At 39.5% G+C, this 17,192-nt stretch overlaps 1 protein-coding gene across 6 annotated transcripts in view; it reads right to left on the bottom strand.

Moving 5' to 3' along the window:
* The window catches only part of nrxn2a (neurexin 2a), a 119,369-nt gene that overhangs the window by 73,067 nt on the left and 29,110 nt on the right, over positions 1-17,192 (bottom strand). For 5 of the 6 annotated variants that reach the window (XM_051401206.1, XM_051401202.1, XM_051401201.1 and 2 more), the window contains 4 exons: positions 13,809-13,838; positions 13,558-13,569; positions 7,811-8,112; positions 2,675-2,836 (listed from right to left, as the gene is read on the bottom strand). In XM_051401206.1, coding sequence (XP_051257166.1) covers positions 2,675-2,836; positions 7,811-8,112; positions 13,558-13,569; positions 13,809-13,838 — 506 coding nt within the window. The remainder of the gene's footprint in view (positions 1-2,674; positions 2,837-7,810; positions 8,113-13,557; positions 13,570-13,808; positions 13,839-17,192) is intronic. The other variant, XM_051401204.1, reaches the window with a different exon arrangement.

Genomic DNA, 17,192 nt, shown 5'->3' with positions numbered 1-17,192 from the left:
TCCAATCTTTGAAACATTAAAGTAGAGAAACCTAATGATGTAGTGTGGGATATCCTGTGGGCACACACACAGACATACACACACACACACACACACACACACACACACACACACACACACACACACACACACACACATTACACACCAATAAGCTGGTGACTTCAAAGACAGATTCATCTCTCCCTGCTAGTTGTTGCAGTCCAGACATTTGTCTGAAAGTGGCCATTATTTTTCCTGTACCTGACGAACCTGGTGGTCTCTAGCCATCAGCACTCACATCTATTATCATATAACATCTGGAGAGATTAGTCATGGCCCAAATTTCTACATTCAATACTATAAGACAGATATCCCCCTAAATACATCCATTGCTTATACATGTCTTAGTCACTGCTCATTTTCTTTCCCACAAAGATGAATATTTATGTGTGATTCCTTTCCATTCACCTCAGAGCTTTGTTCCTCTAGTTCATCACCAAACTCTCTCAAGCTCTGGCTTGGTCTGACCCATCTCTGAACCTGGCTCCTGAGTCTCCCGGCAGGCTGATCCTATTTGATCAGCTCTGCTTCTGCTACCGCTCGCCCTCATTACCGTCCTTTTCCGGGTTTGTCATCCCATCTTCATGACTCTTTATCCCGTCATACTCTCCCTGCATGCCTACAATACATCTGTGCGACTACGCACAGCAGTAGTAGGTCTAAACACCACCACCAGCTACACCGCCCACAGAGCGGAGGTTGCAGCATTGGCAGCGATGCCGGGACAATAACCTGTCCATAAATAACATCTCATTTTCATTTTCCTGTATTCACACTGCAGAGTAGTTATATAGACACTTCATTTAATGTGTGAGTGCTTTAAAATGCTAATGTTATGTACTTTAGTAATAAATCCTGCCTACCCCCATGCTATGACAAATACACATTCATTTTAATTGTGTCTGTACTGCAGAGCTTAATGGAGAAAATGACATATCTGTAGACTGGGTGGATTATTAGATTCAAAATGGAAAGTAATTGCCGAAAACATATTTAAACAACATGCTAGCTGCTCTCTGAGGCTGTTCTTACTCACAGCGGTGCTTTGAGCAAGATGCTAACATCAGCAACAATAAAACAATGGCAATACTAACATGCTGATGTTTAACAGGTTCACTATCTTGGTTTGGTCTATTCACATGCTAATATTCGCTACGACAAAAGTACAGCTGATGGGAATGTCATTAGTTTTGCAGATAATTGGTAAAATGAAAATTTTGACATGAAATTTTGACCTGATGATAGTGCTTAAATATATTAAAAAGACAGGCCACATATGTCAACCTCATGGTGGCGCAAGAGAAAATGTCAGGGAATCAAAATATGCATGATTCATCCTTTTGGAAACCACAAATGTCTGTGCAAGTTTCAGAGCAATTCATCAAAGGGTTGGACCAAAGTGGTCGACAACTGACAGGCCAACCAACACTGCCATGCTCAGATGTCTGTAACTTCTCTATTTAGGTGTCATGGTACTGAACTTTGAAACACAGATTACTTGTTGCGGACACAAATACAGCAGTCTGAAGATTTCAGTTCTCGGACATAAATACTGCTTTGTGGTTAGGACTTGGCAAGTGAAACTGTTTTTTTCTGTTGGGTATAAGAACATTTCAAACTGAAAAAGAAAGAACTTTTCAAATTAGTTCTGGCAGAGCACTGAAGTCAAAAACAGTCTCCAACAATATTCAAATAAGTAATCAATCTACTTTCAACAAGATAATATAACATGCCAAGTTCTCACTTTCACACATAACAAAGCTGTTACTAGCTTAGTCAGGTTATTTCTACTCTATTTGCCTTGTGCATTTTATGTATCCCATATTTAAGTGATGTGTCTGTTCTGTCCTTGGTGCATTGTACTCCCAGATGAATCCCATGCAGCGGAATTTAAAGGATATAAAGAGCAGCCTAATAACAGTTTATAAGCATTTATGGAATAAAGGGCTTTATATCCTCTGACGTAAGTGTCTCAGACTGAAGAAAACTCAGTTGTTTGAGTTGGGTATTGACCCCAAGAAAATATGTATACTCCCACTGCCACCCTGACGCTTATGCTACTTTCCACTCCACTGTTTTAATTCAAGCTACTGTCTGTTTTAGTCATGTCTCCTCCTAATCCCTACTCGGTTAGAGAAAGCATCACTTTTAATGCACATAGCACTTCATTTGCTTTTTATGTGATTGCTCACTTCATTAAAAATTTGTAGGACCAGGCTAAAATTGGGCTTTAACCCTTAATTCACTGCTTTGTCTATATTCATTCTAATACAGAGTACATGGATTTGCTTGCTCGAGATAATTAATGTGACAGGTACAGGCCTAAGTTAAAAAGCTTCCAAAATGTGAATATAGTGATGAACACTGAGTTCAGCCTGTGTTTCAGGAATGAACATAAGAAGATGCATCTGTTTCTTATGTATATTAGTTCTACGTACTCAAAGGGATTCCCGCAGGAATCTATAAATGCACATGCTCTGCACAACGCAGCCACTCAGATGTTTCTCCTCTAAATACCCTACAACAGGGGAATCAATATGAATGTGAGGGGTGATTTTCTATACGCAGAACATGCTCTTCTTATAGGAAGGAGGGTAGGATAGTATTTCCAGTACCGAGGTCAAGCTGTACTCACATCTTTCAGACAGCCCATGAAGTTGTTGCTGACTGGGGAGCCTGGCAGGTCGGCTGTGTTTAGGCTGCCCCCTATGTAAAAGAGATCATCAGAGCCCAGCATGGTGTAGTCCTCCTGAGTGTAGCCGGTGGTGGTAAGAATCCCATCCACCAAGATCGTCACCTAGGGGAGCCGTTGGGGAGAGGAAGGAATGAGGAAAATAAATCAGAAGACATGGAGAGATTTTGAGTTAAACAGAAAGAACTGCCCTAATTATTTCATGCTTCATTTCTTGATTCTAGTTGAGCTCGCCTTAATGTTGGATGTTGAAGGCAATTACAAGAACAGCTTTGAAGGGTTCACTAATCTCAGCTGATCCCTGTTTCTGATATATTAGAAGGATTGCAATGAAGTCAATATACCATAAATATTTCTTCCACTGATATTTTGGCTCCAAAGCAATATGAATGCTACAGTATACTCAATTAATTTGAGATTAAAGATATCAAGATGGCAAGCTACGTTACTCGTATATTGGCAGCAACAAAACATGATTATTCTCATATCAGTCTCATCAGTGCACAGAGACAAAGGAAATGAATTACTGAATAGGGCTATAGGAGAAAGAAATTATATGCCTGTTGCCATGACAATAAGCCTACAGTTAACATGTAATACTGCACAAATGTAACAGCTCCCACTTTGGGAAAGTGAAAACAATTACAACCTCTTTGTGGGTGAAATATTTTCAATTTCCATGGAAAATCCACTGTGAAAAGCTGATAGTTTTTTATGTGTACTGCCTGTAATAAATTGCATTTAAAGAAGGGGACATAAATGTTCAAAATTTCCACTAGCTGTTCTAATGTCTCAGGCCAATCCCAATCACGCTGTAAATGCAGGGCTTGAGTGGAACGTTTGTATAATATCAGAGACTCTTCCACCCTCTCTCTGTTGTTCCTTCACTACACAATTTAGTTGTTTTAGTGCATATTGCACACATGTTTAATGATTAATAGCATTTATTTAGGAATATTTATAGAATAATAGGCATGGCAGATTAATAGGATGAATTGTATTAAAAGAGAAGGATGACAAAGATGAAGGTGACACTGTGCTACATTTCTGGACACGAGTATGGATAATAACTACATTACCACCACCACCAGATCCGACAGACCTTGACTTAAGTAGATACCAGCTATGAAGTTCATTCAGAACAAATTGATCATAATTACCCAGCCAGGTCAAAGTAAGCATACACAAATAATTCAAAATTTGGGCACCCTGATCAAGGAATCTTCTTTTTAAAAGTCTTTAAACCGATCTCAAGGATTTAACTGAAATCTGTGGTATATTTTTTAGAAATCACTGGTATATTGAAAGCAAGAGGATAAGAGACAAAAGAATGACCTGACACGGTATGTTCAGGTGTCAGGTCTCTAAAACGAGGTCCTGCCACCCTATTCTCTGCTACTGGCAGATATTGATTTCTGTCTATCTAGTGGTGAAGCCTTCAGTATCTTTGGCTTAGACAGTGGACAATGGCAGGGCTTGACTGTGGGTTGATGATACTGCACATCAAGAAACTTCAGAAAACCGAAGTGCTTTCATGTCTAGAAACTGATTGATGCTGCTTTCTCTTTCACTCCACAGCATCAAGAAAAGCATGACCAATTTCTAATAATGGGTATTACACCATATTCCCGGATGGATACTTTACTGGCATTTCAAAATCAGAGGTGAGGGATGAATGCATTTGAATGTAATTATTGAATTAGGAAAACATCATTAATTAGAGACACACTGCAGAATAATATTCAAGTCTAATCCTGGCTGGTACACTTTGAGACTGATCTTTCATCATATTTCTCTCCAGGATTTTGTACACAGCTGGTGTTACACAGAGCTGACTTAAGGCATATATTTATGACTGTTACTGGAGCTCAAGAGTTACAGTGAGAACTGAGTACAACAACCACATATAATCTGTTAGTGTGTACTCTACAGGCCTAGAAATAGTTGGAATCATCATTAATGAGGGTCAGAAAAGGAGAGAGAATGAGCACCAATAAGTTTGCCCACAACAGTTAAATACAGATAAGGAGGGAGATAGTAATAGGAAGAATTCCAGCCTGAAAAGCACCACCGGATCTAATAAAATGTTTCCACCACCACTCTCTTGGGAGTTACAGTTCTCCCTATCTACATGTCAGTGAGGTAACTTATCTGAGGGGAAAGCAATTTACACAGGGATCAAATGCCTGGCTGAAAGCATAAGTGACGTTGTAAGCATTGGATTGCCGCTCTTCTGGAAGACAGGGTAAGGAAATAGATGTGGAAGAGGAAGCAACTTTATATGCAGGCTAATGTGACAGGTTCAGAATATATTGGTGATGAGGAGAGTGTTAGACAAAAAATAAGACCCACTTTAGCAAAGAAATGAAACATTTAAATGCATTGCACGTGGCAAAGCTCATTTTAGAGACACATATTTAGTTTAGTTATGGTTCGGGTAAATTTACAAAGTGATCACTTTATTTGGGACAAAAATGCTTGTACTCCTTTTACATTCAGAAGCCCAATTTCCTTAAGGTTTCAATATTGTGCTTGAAATGAGCCACGGGGATCTCAATGGTGTGACTTGTCGGCTGAAGATTTTTTAAATGCTCTCCTAAGGTAAGAATATTATATTGCAGCTCAGCTCAAAGAAGCTCTGCTTGAGTTGATGCAATTAATGAGCCTCAACATACTGTACACACTTCCGAATATGTGCCAAGTGCATTGGCAGAGTGAAGCACAAAAGACAAAAGCAGTTCTAAAATACGTGCTGATACACCAAGTTAATGCTCCAAAAATATGTAGTACTATGATATTTAAACATTGACATCAGATATATTTGATGAAGATGTCAAAAAAGTTGGCACACAGCATATTAGTCAGAAAGCACTGCCTTAGCGTGGAGGAATGTTTTTCGCACAAGGGAGAAATTTTAACCCAAACCATGATCTTTTCCTAAACTAAACCAAACTGTGACTGAAGAAATTAAAAAAAATTTAAAAATGAAACTGACTCTTTGTTTCACCAGGACACAAACTCTAGTCTCCTAGGTGAAGGTCATGTGTTTGACCCATTTATCCACCACAACCTCTTCCTTACATGGACTCCGACACTCTTTATACTACATCACCTGACTTTCTACAGCCTTTTAAACATAAAGCCCTGAAGGCAAACTTTCTCCAAGTACCACATTTTTCTAGAGCTGATATTTGTGGTCAAAATGCTCTAAAGGGTTCTAACAAACCACTGTAAATAACTGACAACACCAAACGGCAGACAGACACAGTTAAAACATCATATCTGTGTGAAGCGATTAGGAGACTGTACCTTTCTTTCAATTACTGCATGAAACAAACATAAAGGCCATATTTACATGATGTTTTCTGCATTTTCTATGTCATCTTACTACGCCCCCTTCTTCTGCAGTGGTGTAATAGCACCTGATCTGAATTGGCATCACCTACTGCTTATCTCAATTATCTAACTCCTACTCCAACTATAGTATCCACATCAGTACAGTAAGAACAGTAGTGGATGGAAACCTAGCTATTGTGGCACATTTAGCAGCTGAACAGCCAGATATTTTTCTTGTTTGATGGCGACTAAGAACAGAGCTAAAAGAAAGTGACTATTGGACTTTTTGCTAGGTGTCCACGCACATAATTCCAAAGGATTATGTTGCTTCATAACTGCAGGGTGTTAAATAAACAAGCAAACGTTTTTGCAAACAATTTCGCCATATCAACTTAACAGGTGATGATATGTCAATGTTGTGAGTTCACAAATGGCAAAAAATATCTGTTATTGCAGGTTCAGAGTTGCATGAATCTTATTGGCTACTATAGGGGACATAACTACACTATAAGCTGACACGTTGTTATAGCGTAAGATTGTTTGCACACCAGAAAAAAGAACATTTGCATTTGGAGCTGTGTTCAACTACATCTGCTAGGAGGTCACCTCATTTTAAAACACTTCAAAAAAGCAATGATTAGTGGAGCTTTAAGTTACCATATGATGGGACTAAAAAAGAAGAGTTCCAGCTTGGTAACATTTAATGTAACAGACACATCCTGACAGTCTGTAAATTAGTTTGGGAATTCAGCACTGTGCTTTGTCCAGTGGACAAAATTAATGAATATGAAACCTTAGGGCAGAGTTGTACTTGGCTGTAGTACAGTAGGTACAGCAGTACAATAACGGACACATGCAATGGCTGTATTCATTATATAAAAGGTCCGCTCTGCATGACCTCTCTGAAACTGCGGCAAAGTTGCAAAGGAGCCACAAGAACGTGTTTTTGGGTGCCCGGTTAGCTCAGTCGGCAGAGCTGGCGATCCATGCATGGAGTTGCTGCAGTGGCTGCCCCCCTTCCCTGTCTGTCTTCAGTTGTCACTATCCAATAAAGGCAATAAAAGGCCCAAAAAAAATACTTTAAAAAAAAGAAAGAATGTGTTTTAGCTTTTCCTTTAGTTTGTCAAAATCCAAAAATCTGTATGACAATTATTGTTCTGTAAAGGTAGAAAAAAAACCAGGCTCCAGAGATTACTGCAGGATTCATGATAATGATGGATATTGCTGCATGAGTTGTCTTTCTTTCAGTAAGGTAAAAAGACCTTCACAGCAGTCTTGTGGGTGCAGAAAAAAACGCAAGTTGTCTGATTATAAAAGGACTCAGTGATTTTCACCGAAGCAATATTTTTCATATGAAAGAGGGCAATGACCTAATATGAGCTTGTAATATCAATCAGGACGTAGAAATTTGGAGATTCAGCAGAGCAGAAATATCAAACATTCAAAGGAAACACAGTATTTGTTAGTTTTTACACTCATAGTGGACTATATGGGATGGGACTGGTATTTGGATCCAAATGTTAAAGATAATTATTACATGTACATGAAAGACACTTTCAGTTATAGTATAAGGTGACTGCACTGTGTACAGTGATTTGTCTCTCTCAACATACATGATTTTAGATCCTTTATACAGCATACACGATGACAGGCTCAATAAATGTACACATTTTACAAAAATGGTGAGTTTTTGATCTTGCACGCAGAAAGTGTGGAAGTCAGAGGCAGCAGATGTATACACACCTGGCGGCGGTTGCGTGTCACTCGAACATCATGCCAGACATAGTCATTGAACTTCCCACTGGCTGGTTCCACCAGGGCCTCGAAAGCACCAGAGCCCAGGTTGATGACCAGCCACAGAGCCCCATTCCTCAGGGACAGGTTGACATAGTCAGCTGATCTCCCTGTGTGTAGCAGCAGCCCATTCCTCTGCAGGGTGCGAAAGGACAGCGTGATCTCATCCAAACTGCTCTGAATTGGAGTCTGGGACAGGTTGTAGCTGAAGAATTCATTGCCTTTGAAGGTGGCCACTGACTCCTCCTGCCCTAAGAGTGGAGGAGAAACATCTTAGATAATGGTTCCAGTCATCAATTTTAATTTATCTACTGCACAGTACTGTATATATTCACTCCTGTACTGACATGTTGAGATAGGTAGGGCATTGATGAGCAACATAAGACTAAAATGAGTAGAAAATATACAGTACAGCATCATTTGACAAATATTTCATTATCACCAAAACTTGAAGAGAGAGACCATGTATGTACTTATTATTCACATATACTACAAAATCACTGTACATTCCAATGGACAAATGTACTGTCAATGGACGATATTATGATTCTGTGTGTTGTTTGTATATTAAAGGAGAAGTTTGGTGATATTCTATGTTTTTCTTAATGTCAAGAAATTCAATGAAAAGTTCAAAACCAGCAATAAACAAGTACTGTGTGTGTAGCCAAAGCCTAATGTACCTTATTCCTCTGTCAGACAGACCTCCATTAAAAGACATCAGTGATACATAGTGTGTCTGAGCACTGGGTGTCATGTTCCTTCATTACGATCAACAGTATGAACAGTAATGAACTGTAGTTTACTTTGAATCGATCCCCCATACACCGTACTTGTGCTGTAAATATGCACTAACACACCCAATCTGCAGCTGAAAATAGTCCCCAGCAAATGCACAATATACTCATGTTTGATTAAAGTTTGCTTTTTAAAAAATGAAAATATATATTCATGTATTCATGTCCCGTTTTTAAAATGTACATCTTCAGTAGGAATAAATGTGCTCTGAGCTGAGAGCCACAAAAAAGCAACTGAGGCTAATACATTGTTGGTTTTGATGTTTTCATAGAATTGGTTGACAATCAGAAAAGAATAGAATAATGCCAGCCTTATCCTTTATTCAACAGTGACATTTAAAAAATGCCAGTATAAATGTGTCAGGCCAGGCTAAACATCTAATTCACAACCACAGTCCAAAGAATTTCCAGTGAGTAAGTTAAATGTACAGAAAAATCTGATGGCTTAAAACTGTTTCCCCAACTGTTCCTATAAAAGCAACTTTCAGGTTTAACCAGAGCAAAAGGAAGATGTCTACTTTATCGTTTCTGGGACTACCACATGCTAGTAACATAACTTTTCACAAGCTACACTAAGAATCCTACCTGTGTACCTTTGGTGTCAAACATCTCTGCAAATAACACAAAAACATTCTTGATATCACATTCACTCGTTCACCAGTGATGCTACTAATGATTGCAACTTACACAAGATAAAGCTTTTTGATGTTTTTGGCTTTTGACAGTGAGCCACGTAAGCTGAATGATAACTTACAAAGTGATACGATTTTCAATAAATGAATAAAATCATTACGGAAGATAAATAGAAAAATGGAAAGATACAGTAGATACATAGATAGATAGATTTGCACATAGAAACCGTACTCACATAAAAACATGTTTAAAATACAATCTACAATTTGAATTTGGGGAATCAACACTATTTAGGAGCAAGTTATAAGTCTTGTGACGGTGATGACATGCGACAACCTGAGTTGAGACAGCAGCAAACTCTTGAAGATTGAGCTTGACGCCTCAGTGGCAAAAGGTCATACATGTTAAATGTTGTATTGCGATTTTGCAGACTAGTCCTACGGGATTTGTCTCTGACCTATTGTATACAGAATAATAAAACACACTGTATTCTATTGCACTCCATGATTCAGGGTTGTAACTTTTGACATTCAACCATTGCTTTACATTGAACCATAGGAGTTAGGTTAACTATCGTATAACACAGTTCTTGAACTGACGAAAGGGTTGTTTCAAGCCAGTATAGACACCACTTCCTTTGCTTGCTTGTAAGTTACAGCTTCGAAGCTACTGAGCAAGCTGTTTCAAGCTAGACAGATAAGCTGTCCCTTAAGCCTATGTTTGCTTGAACAGTAAATGTCGGCTTCTGAACTCCAGGGCCAATTTAAGCCAGCAGGATCAGTGGTCCCATTAGTCTCTATTGTTCGAGCAGTGTAGTTGCTCAACAACTGAGCAGACAGCAACTCGTTAGGCTACTGTTGTTGAGCATAAATGTGAAGTTCGGCATTTGACTGATGTTGTAGGTAAAATATAAACCTAAGTGCAGGTGCAGAGTCAACATTGAGAACACTGAAGGCAACTTAGAGTGCCTGAGAAAAAATGATTATAGGACACCAGTGGTGTTGTGGCCTAATTTAGTAAAACACGTGTGCTTACATGGCACAGCTACCATTTTTAATATCTGAAAAAGATTTTCTCATAAGAAGATCCGTCCATGTAACAAAAGGGTTTGTTATATATAACATTTTATATGCGCAAATCATCTTTCTATCATTACCGTCGTTCTATAATGAAGATGTAACTAGCAGATGACCCTGAAGCCCTCTTGAAGGTCTTTGAGGGATCAATGGTAGTGTGTGGGTGGCTAGAAAAGGCAGCAGGCCATAACTCTGCTTTCCTGCTTACCAAGGAGGTGGGCCATTGTCTGCAGCAACAATGTTTACCAGCTTGTGAAAAAGGCTGTGTGTGCTCTGACATCAGATAGACTTTGGCACTAACTCCGTGGGAAATGCCATCAGACACACAGTCAGTCGGTGCACCAGCTAGGAGAGGCTGCTGGAGCAGTTTAACACTTTATACATGTTGCAGCTTCTACCTTGGTTGCAGCTACAAGGCAATTGCGCCGAATGCCTTCAAGGGCAGAAAAAGAAGGCTCAGAAGGTAATGGCAATCTCTACACGTCTCTCCTCTTCTCATTGGTGCTGCTCATGGCCAATACAATGAAGTGTCAAGCTTGAAAATATGGAAGGAGCTACAGCATCCTGGGTGCCACTTGAATATTGGACAAGTTAGCTTTGAAATATCTAGCAGTCGGTGCCGCCCCTATGCCCATGTCCAAAAATGCTTATCTGTAAAGGTACTGCCCGGAGCTATAAATTAGCTGCTAACTGTCACAGCATGATGCACATCAAACACTGTAGAGGAAGAGGGCCTTGCCATCAGGTGGGATGACATTATCTGCTACTACTTCCTATTAGCCCAACTGTTCCAGTCTCTGTTACAATTATGCTATGCTGCAGTGGCTGCATCAACATGAAAAATGCCAATATGTGGATTGCTCATTAATATTAAGCTTTACAGCTGATTAATTTCAAAGTGGTCCAAAAGCCTGGGGCACAGATGGCAATTGCTGATTCCATCCCCTGCTCAGTGGTGGAGGAGTAATGTTATCGGCTGGTCGCATCCAAACGTAAGTCAGGCAGTGTGGACATGTGCATAGCGGGGCAGCAGTTAAACACTGGTCTCGAAGTAGGGACGTGCATAAGCACTCTAGGTGTTCAGTGAGCTACACCTGTGCCTGAATAATCTCACCATTTACAGTATTTCTGTGTGCACACACTAGTAACAAATTCTAGGACTGAAGCACATATAAGCAGCCACTCCTACATTTCCTGAAGTATGCAAGAAGCTTTTGATTCATTTGCATACCGTAGGACTCTTACCAAAGTGACAACGGTGGTGTATATTAGATTTGAAACTATTTGTGGCCAAATAAATACAGATCAAATCAGACTACTCTCGAGTGTCCCCTCAGGCAAAAAACTGGAATATTCTCAAAGTTAATTACAAATGTTTAAACAAACATTAAATGGCTGAATAAAACATTCATGTCTCATGTATATCACATGAAGTCAGATTTACAGTACTTTGTTACTAATCGTACGCCTGAGTATTGCTTGGAGGCTTATGTCTGTTAATCTTCATTGCACAATCAATTACCAACTTATTCATCTTATTGATGCATGAAATGGAGGAATTACATCTAGGCTTCATTTCTTGACAGATCACATTGTGGTTGGCCTTTAGGACACATTTACTGTACGACTTACTGAATATTTGATACAACAATGTTATTCAACTACAGCAGACAATGTTAATCATTGTTTAGGCAGTAGCAGCATACATATTCAACTGCATTGGTCTGTCAGCATATCCATCAATTAATGCAAGACCTTAAATTGAACATTATCTTTTGGCCTTGTAAAGACTGATTACTACTTTTGTACATGAACAAGTTTGTCCCAAAGCCAGTAACCAAAGAATCCAGACCTTAATCTATAATATCACAGTCATGTACAGCCTCCAGCTGCACCACTTATAGCGGCTGAAAAACTGGTGTTATCATACTGTGAAGAATTCGCTTAAGCCTTTTCATCTACTGTAAATGACCTCGGTATTAGTGTTATCAGTTCTACACCAGAAATTGTATGAGAACACCCAGGGTACTGCCAAACACTTTTTTTTTTCATTTTTTGTTCCATGGGAGTGGGAATAACATTATTCAAAGACGACATACAACGCTTTTTATATGGATATCTTAAAGCAATTACACATAGATGCTTCTCAGCATTGATTGGGTTGAAAATAAAAACACAATCTGCTAATGAATGAATGTAGTGTCTATGAATCTGTAAAAAAAAAAAAGTCACTAAGACAGGAGCTGTAACGATAACCAAAGAAATATGCTTTTTTTGGTCAGAAGATATTTATTTTCTTCAAATTCAACCAAGAAAATATTTTATCTCTAGATAATAGTCAATGTAACATTTCGCTGATGAAGAAAACGAGGACTTGATCAGTGTGTTATACTGTCAGCAGGGGTCATCAAAGCCAAGTCTCTATGTTTAGAGACAACACTGATTGCCATGGAGACAGGATAAGGACTTTTATCTAAATATCGCAACACGTGGCAGAAAACACAAAGCATTAATGCAGCAGACTTCATGTAGGTCAGTTCCCCCCATATTGTTCAAAATGCCATTTTTCTGTAATGTCCAAATGTTTTACCTGATATTGCATTGGACGGTTGTTTTTCCTCTGAGGTTTTACATCACAGTATACAGTTCAGAACTCGAGTTCAAATCAGTTTAGAAAGTGTCCAAATTATATATATCCTTGTGTGCATTACAGTAGTGTTTCTTGCTGACTCTTAATTGTTTACTGGCAAAAATCCTCCTGTGTAAATATATACCTTCCATCACCAGTTTGAAATAAATTCCTTGAATCTGTGCTTTTATGAATATTCAACTCATTACCACTACTGCAATGCAGAAATCATCTAAAGGGAATGCTATTTGCAACCCACTGATGAGTGATCATAAACAACCCAATGATCACACATTTCAGAAATCATCACTATCTTGTAACTGTATGAAAATCCAAATTCTGTACAACAGCCTCGAGAATGCGAAAAATGCAAAAGAAGCTCCTCTGATAATACAGTTTATTTGATGATTATTTTAACAGGAAAAGTCAATAAACTTTTGTGCAGACCTCTGACTTCTTCTTTAGAATGAGAGCACTTTATTGTTTATTTTTGACACCTGTTTATTCTCTTTGAAAACACCATGAAACCAAACCGAAGAGATGCTATGAGCATAGATGCATTACCTTGGCGAAAAACTGCAGAGGTCAAAGGTGATGTTCCAGTAGCTCAGTCAGTGGTCAGGACAAGGGTTTGACGGACAAGAATTGAGTGAGTAGTGAGCATAACATGACAGGAAGCAAAACGAATAGGCAAGTATATGAAAAAAGAGGAGAGGAAATATTAGTGCAGCACAGTTAACTAAAATGATTTCAGGGGAAGGGAAATGTTGTGATCGGGTGGCTGGGAAGGAAAAGCAAACCAATAGACCCCATACCTTGGCGGTTTAACATCAGGTGCGCCAGACCTTGAGGGAAAGAACAGAAAAAAGGATACGAAAACAGGAAGTTCATAAAGAGGTTTGGGAGAACAAAAGCATTGTCACAATGTTGGACTGCAGTTTGTGACAGACATCCTGGGGTAGGTACGGATGTCAAAGTTCAAACTAAAATAGAAAGGGGAAATCAAACTAAAAACAGACAAACATCTCAAGGGAGGAGAGGGAAGGCAAGGAAAGAAAAAAACATCTTGATTGGTGCAACCCTTACAGGTAGTTGCTCACACAGATGCTTTTTTCTAAATGGAACACATACTGTATGTTTACTTGATGCAGACAGCGTTCGAGATGTATCAGATATACATAAATCCTGTTTTATATTGCGAACGTCTAAAAGTTACTCATGGTAACCCTAGTTCTATGATCTCAAACAGGGCTCTATATGCTAGGACACTCATCTCTACACACTGATATTTGCATGTAAGTGGTAAATCCAGATGAGCCTGTTTAACCGTCTATATGGCAGCGTTTTATAAAAGGGCAGAAGTGACACCATTCCTTATCTGCTAAATCTTCAGTGACCATCACTCTATTTCACTATCTAATGTAGCTCAATAGGTTAAGCAGGTTGAACACTGACACAATTACATAACAACCATCATGTAACAGGTCAACCGCTAATGATCTGCCACACCTAACCTTTTTATTCTGGAAAAAAAGGAAAGAAAAATGCAGAATAGAGCTGTGACCCAATGCTGCACTGCGTTAAAGTCTCATCATAAGGCAGGCCAGCTGAGAGAAAAATGCCACATCCCACCTCCATATTCTGTCAAGAAGAAGGCGGAGGGGTTAGCCCAGTACAATGGTTGCCGTGCTGAACACAGGGGCTAAGAGACTTATTGGTGCAACACTCTTCCACAGAATACTCCAAACTAAATGTATTGCTGATGATTACAGCATTACAATACTCTCTGACAGTCATATTGGGAACTTGAAGAAAAGCTGAAACAACCATAAATCTATGGACGCAAAATGAAAACATACTGCAACCTATCAATCACATGATATTGCAGAGCAGTTGCAGGTGATATATAAAAATCCAGCTGGTCAGACTGCACACACTGCGGCGACCGAAGCCAAATTTGATTTTGTTTTGCGGGCACCACCAGCCTGAGTCTCTTACTCCTATGCCCTGTGCTAAGCACAGACCCAGAAAAGCACAGACAAATATCTCAATAGGTCAGCCAGAAATTACATGGCATACCTCACCTGCTCCTCTTGCCAAAAAGGAGATGAGGATGACACAATGCAAACACTTCTGCTGAGCACATGAGCCCCACTGTGCCAGCCAACACAAACAGCTCTCATCAGTGCATCAGCACTCTAAGACTCGTACAGTACTCCCAGTTCAAGTCCCAGTTCAGTCATTAGGTAAAATCTTATGAAGGTGCAGGTTGCTGTTGCACAAATCTCCTCAACACGTTCCACTGAACAAAGCTGTTCATGCTGCAACCCTTGGTGTGGAATGGACATGATTACCCCTGGGAGGGAGGCTCCTTGCCTGCCAACACGTAGGCTTTTTGATACAGTGTGTCATTGCACAGGCCAGTGACTGAGCCTCTGCTTAGACAGGATTCAACCACAACCCTGTCTACATAGCAGACAAAGAGCTGCTGTGTGCACCCCCGTTGTGGCACTGCATTCCACATGACAAGCCAACAGACTGCATATACATACAAGGCATAAACAATGTTACCTCCCCTTCCATTCGGGGTGATGAATGGAAGGGGAGGTAACATTCAGGTGATCGAATTCTCACCAGATGTACTATAAGATCTTGCTGGACTTAAGCACATCTTCTTCTGGTGTCTGTATCTTCTGCTAAAAAAGAAAAAGCACATCTATGACATGGCCGTAGCAACAAAGGGCTACAAGGGAGGCTTGTTTATCATTAACAGTGACAAAGACATACCCAGCAGCGCCAGGCTGTAAGCCACCACCAACGGAGACAGCGTGAAGAATATCTGGTAAAAATCTCCTTCCGTTTATTTTTCCTTTTGTCCGTATGGGGGAGTAGGGTTTTTATTATCCAACTAATAAGATGGAGCAGTCACAAAGCCAGAGGCCATCGCTTCATCAAGTGGGGAATGCCCAGTCTAACCCTTGTGATTTCTGTGGAGCTGGAGAAAGAAGCTTTGACCCAAAGAATTCACAGCTATGATGACTTCACACACTTCAGATTTTTTTTTTTCAAGCACTGGGGCGAAAAAAACTGACCTGCATGCCTGACTAATGCATCCCTGACTAATGGAGACTGATGCTGGTGACCGAAACAGGCCAGGGCAGGCAGCACTTAACAAGTGCCTCAGCCAACAAAGTCATCTTTGACTATGTAGTTGTGAAACGAAGAGTAGAAGAAAAGTGGAAGAGGAGTGGTGTTGCTGCTGCTCTTGCATCGGGGCAGCCACCCATTGAATACGCTCATCCTACTTGACTAAGCCGAACATCCAAATCTCAGTGTGTGGAAATGCAGAGATAACTGGCTAGACCTATAGAGTCCCATTAGAGGAGGAAGCCTGTATGGAAATAAACAGCCCTTCCTACCACTAATCTACCAGTTTTCTATTTTTAAGTTAAGAGGCAACCTTAACAGTATTATGTGTTTTGATGTGTTTTAGGGCAAACAGAAATGTATAACCAGGCAATGGAAGCTCATTTTATTAAAATGTTAACATCTTTTGACTTGGCCTCATTATGTATGTTATTATATATGTTATTATATATTTTTATCAAAAGCCCATTGTTCTAGTAAGGGCTGCTTGGAACCAGTAAATTGGCTTCACCTTGTGGATGTGATGCTAATGATCATTTCATCATGATACTCCATATGATATTGTTCATCAGTATTGTGTTTGCATCTACACATGCCTTTACTCATCTACATTTGCTGACCTTGAGTAAATCCATAATAAATCCATTCTTTGCTTTCAAACCTTCAAGTATGTTGCACCATTGGCTACACCCCAATTAATAATGGCTGGTTTGAAACCTGAATGATGGAGGTTTGAACCCAGAGAGTTCTTTGTGATTCAGTGCGGATTTATGCAGTAAAACCTAGCAAGAGGAAATTATGACAGATACAATAATAATATTACTGTGAGAATGCTTCCATGCCAGGATAAAATAAATTACTTTTTCCATATCTGAAACATACCATAGACACCATAGAACTGCAGTCACTGTGTTGATGTATTAACAGGCATGTGTTTCCACATTTTGTTGACCTTTACACCACCTATGGTCCTTCTTCTGTCGTTCTTTTCACTGATTCTATCCTTTTGGAAACATTTTTTTCTCAAAATTTTACAATTATGTAGAATTTGT

The sequence above is a fragment of the Dicentrarchus labrax genome, unplaced genomic scaffold, assembly GCF_905237075.1.
Source record: "Dicentrarchus labrax unplaced genomic scaffold, dlabrax2021, whole genome shotgun sequence".
NCBI lineage: Eukaryota > Metazoa > Chordata > Actinopteri > Moronidae > Dicentrarchus > Dicentrarchus labrax.
Note: the sequence above shows the minus strand (reverse complement) of the source record. Positions and strands in the feature narration are given on the sequence as shown.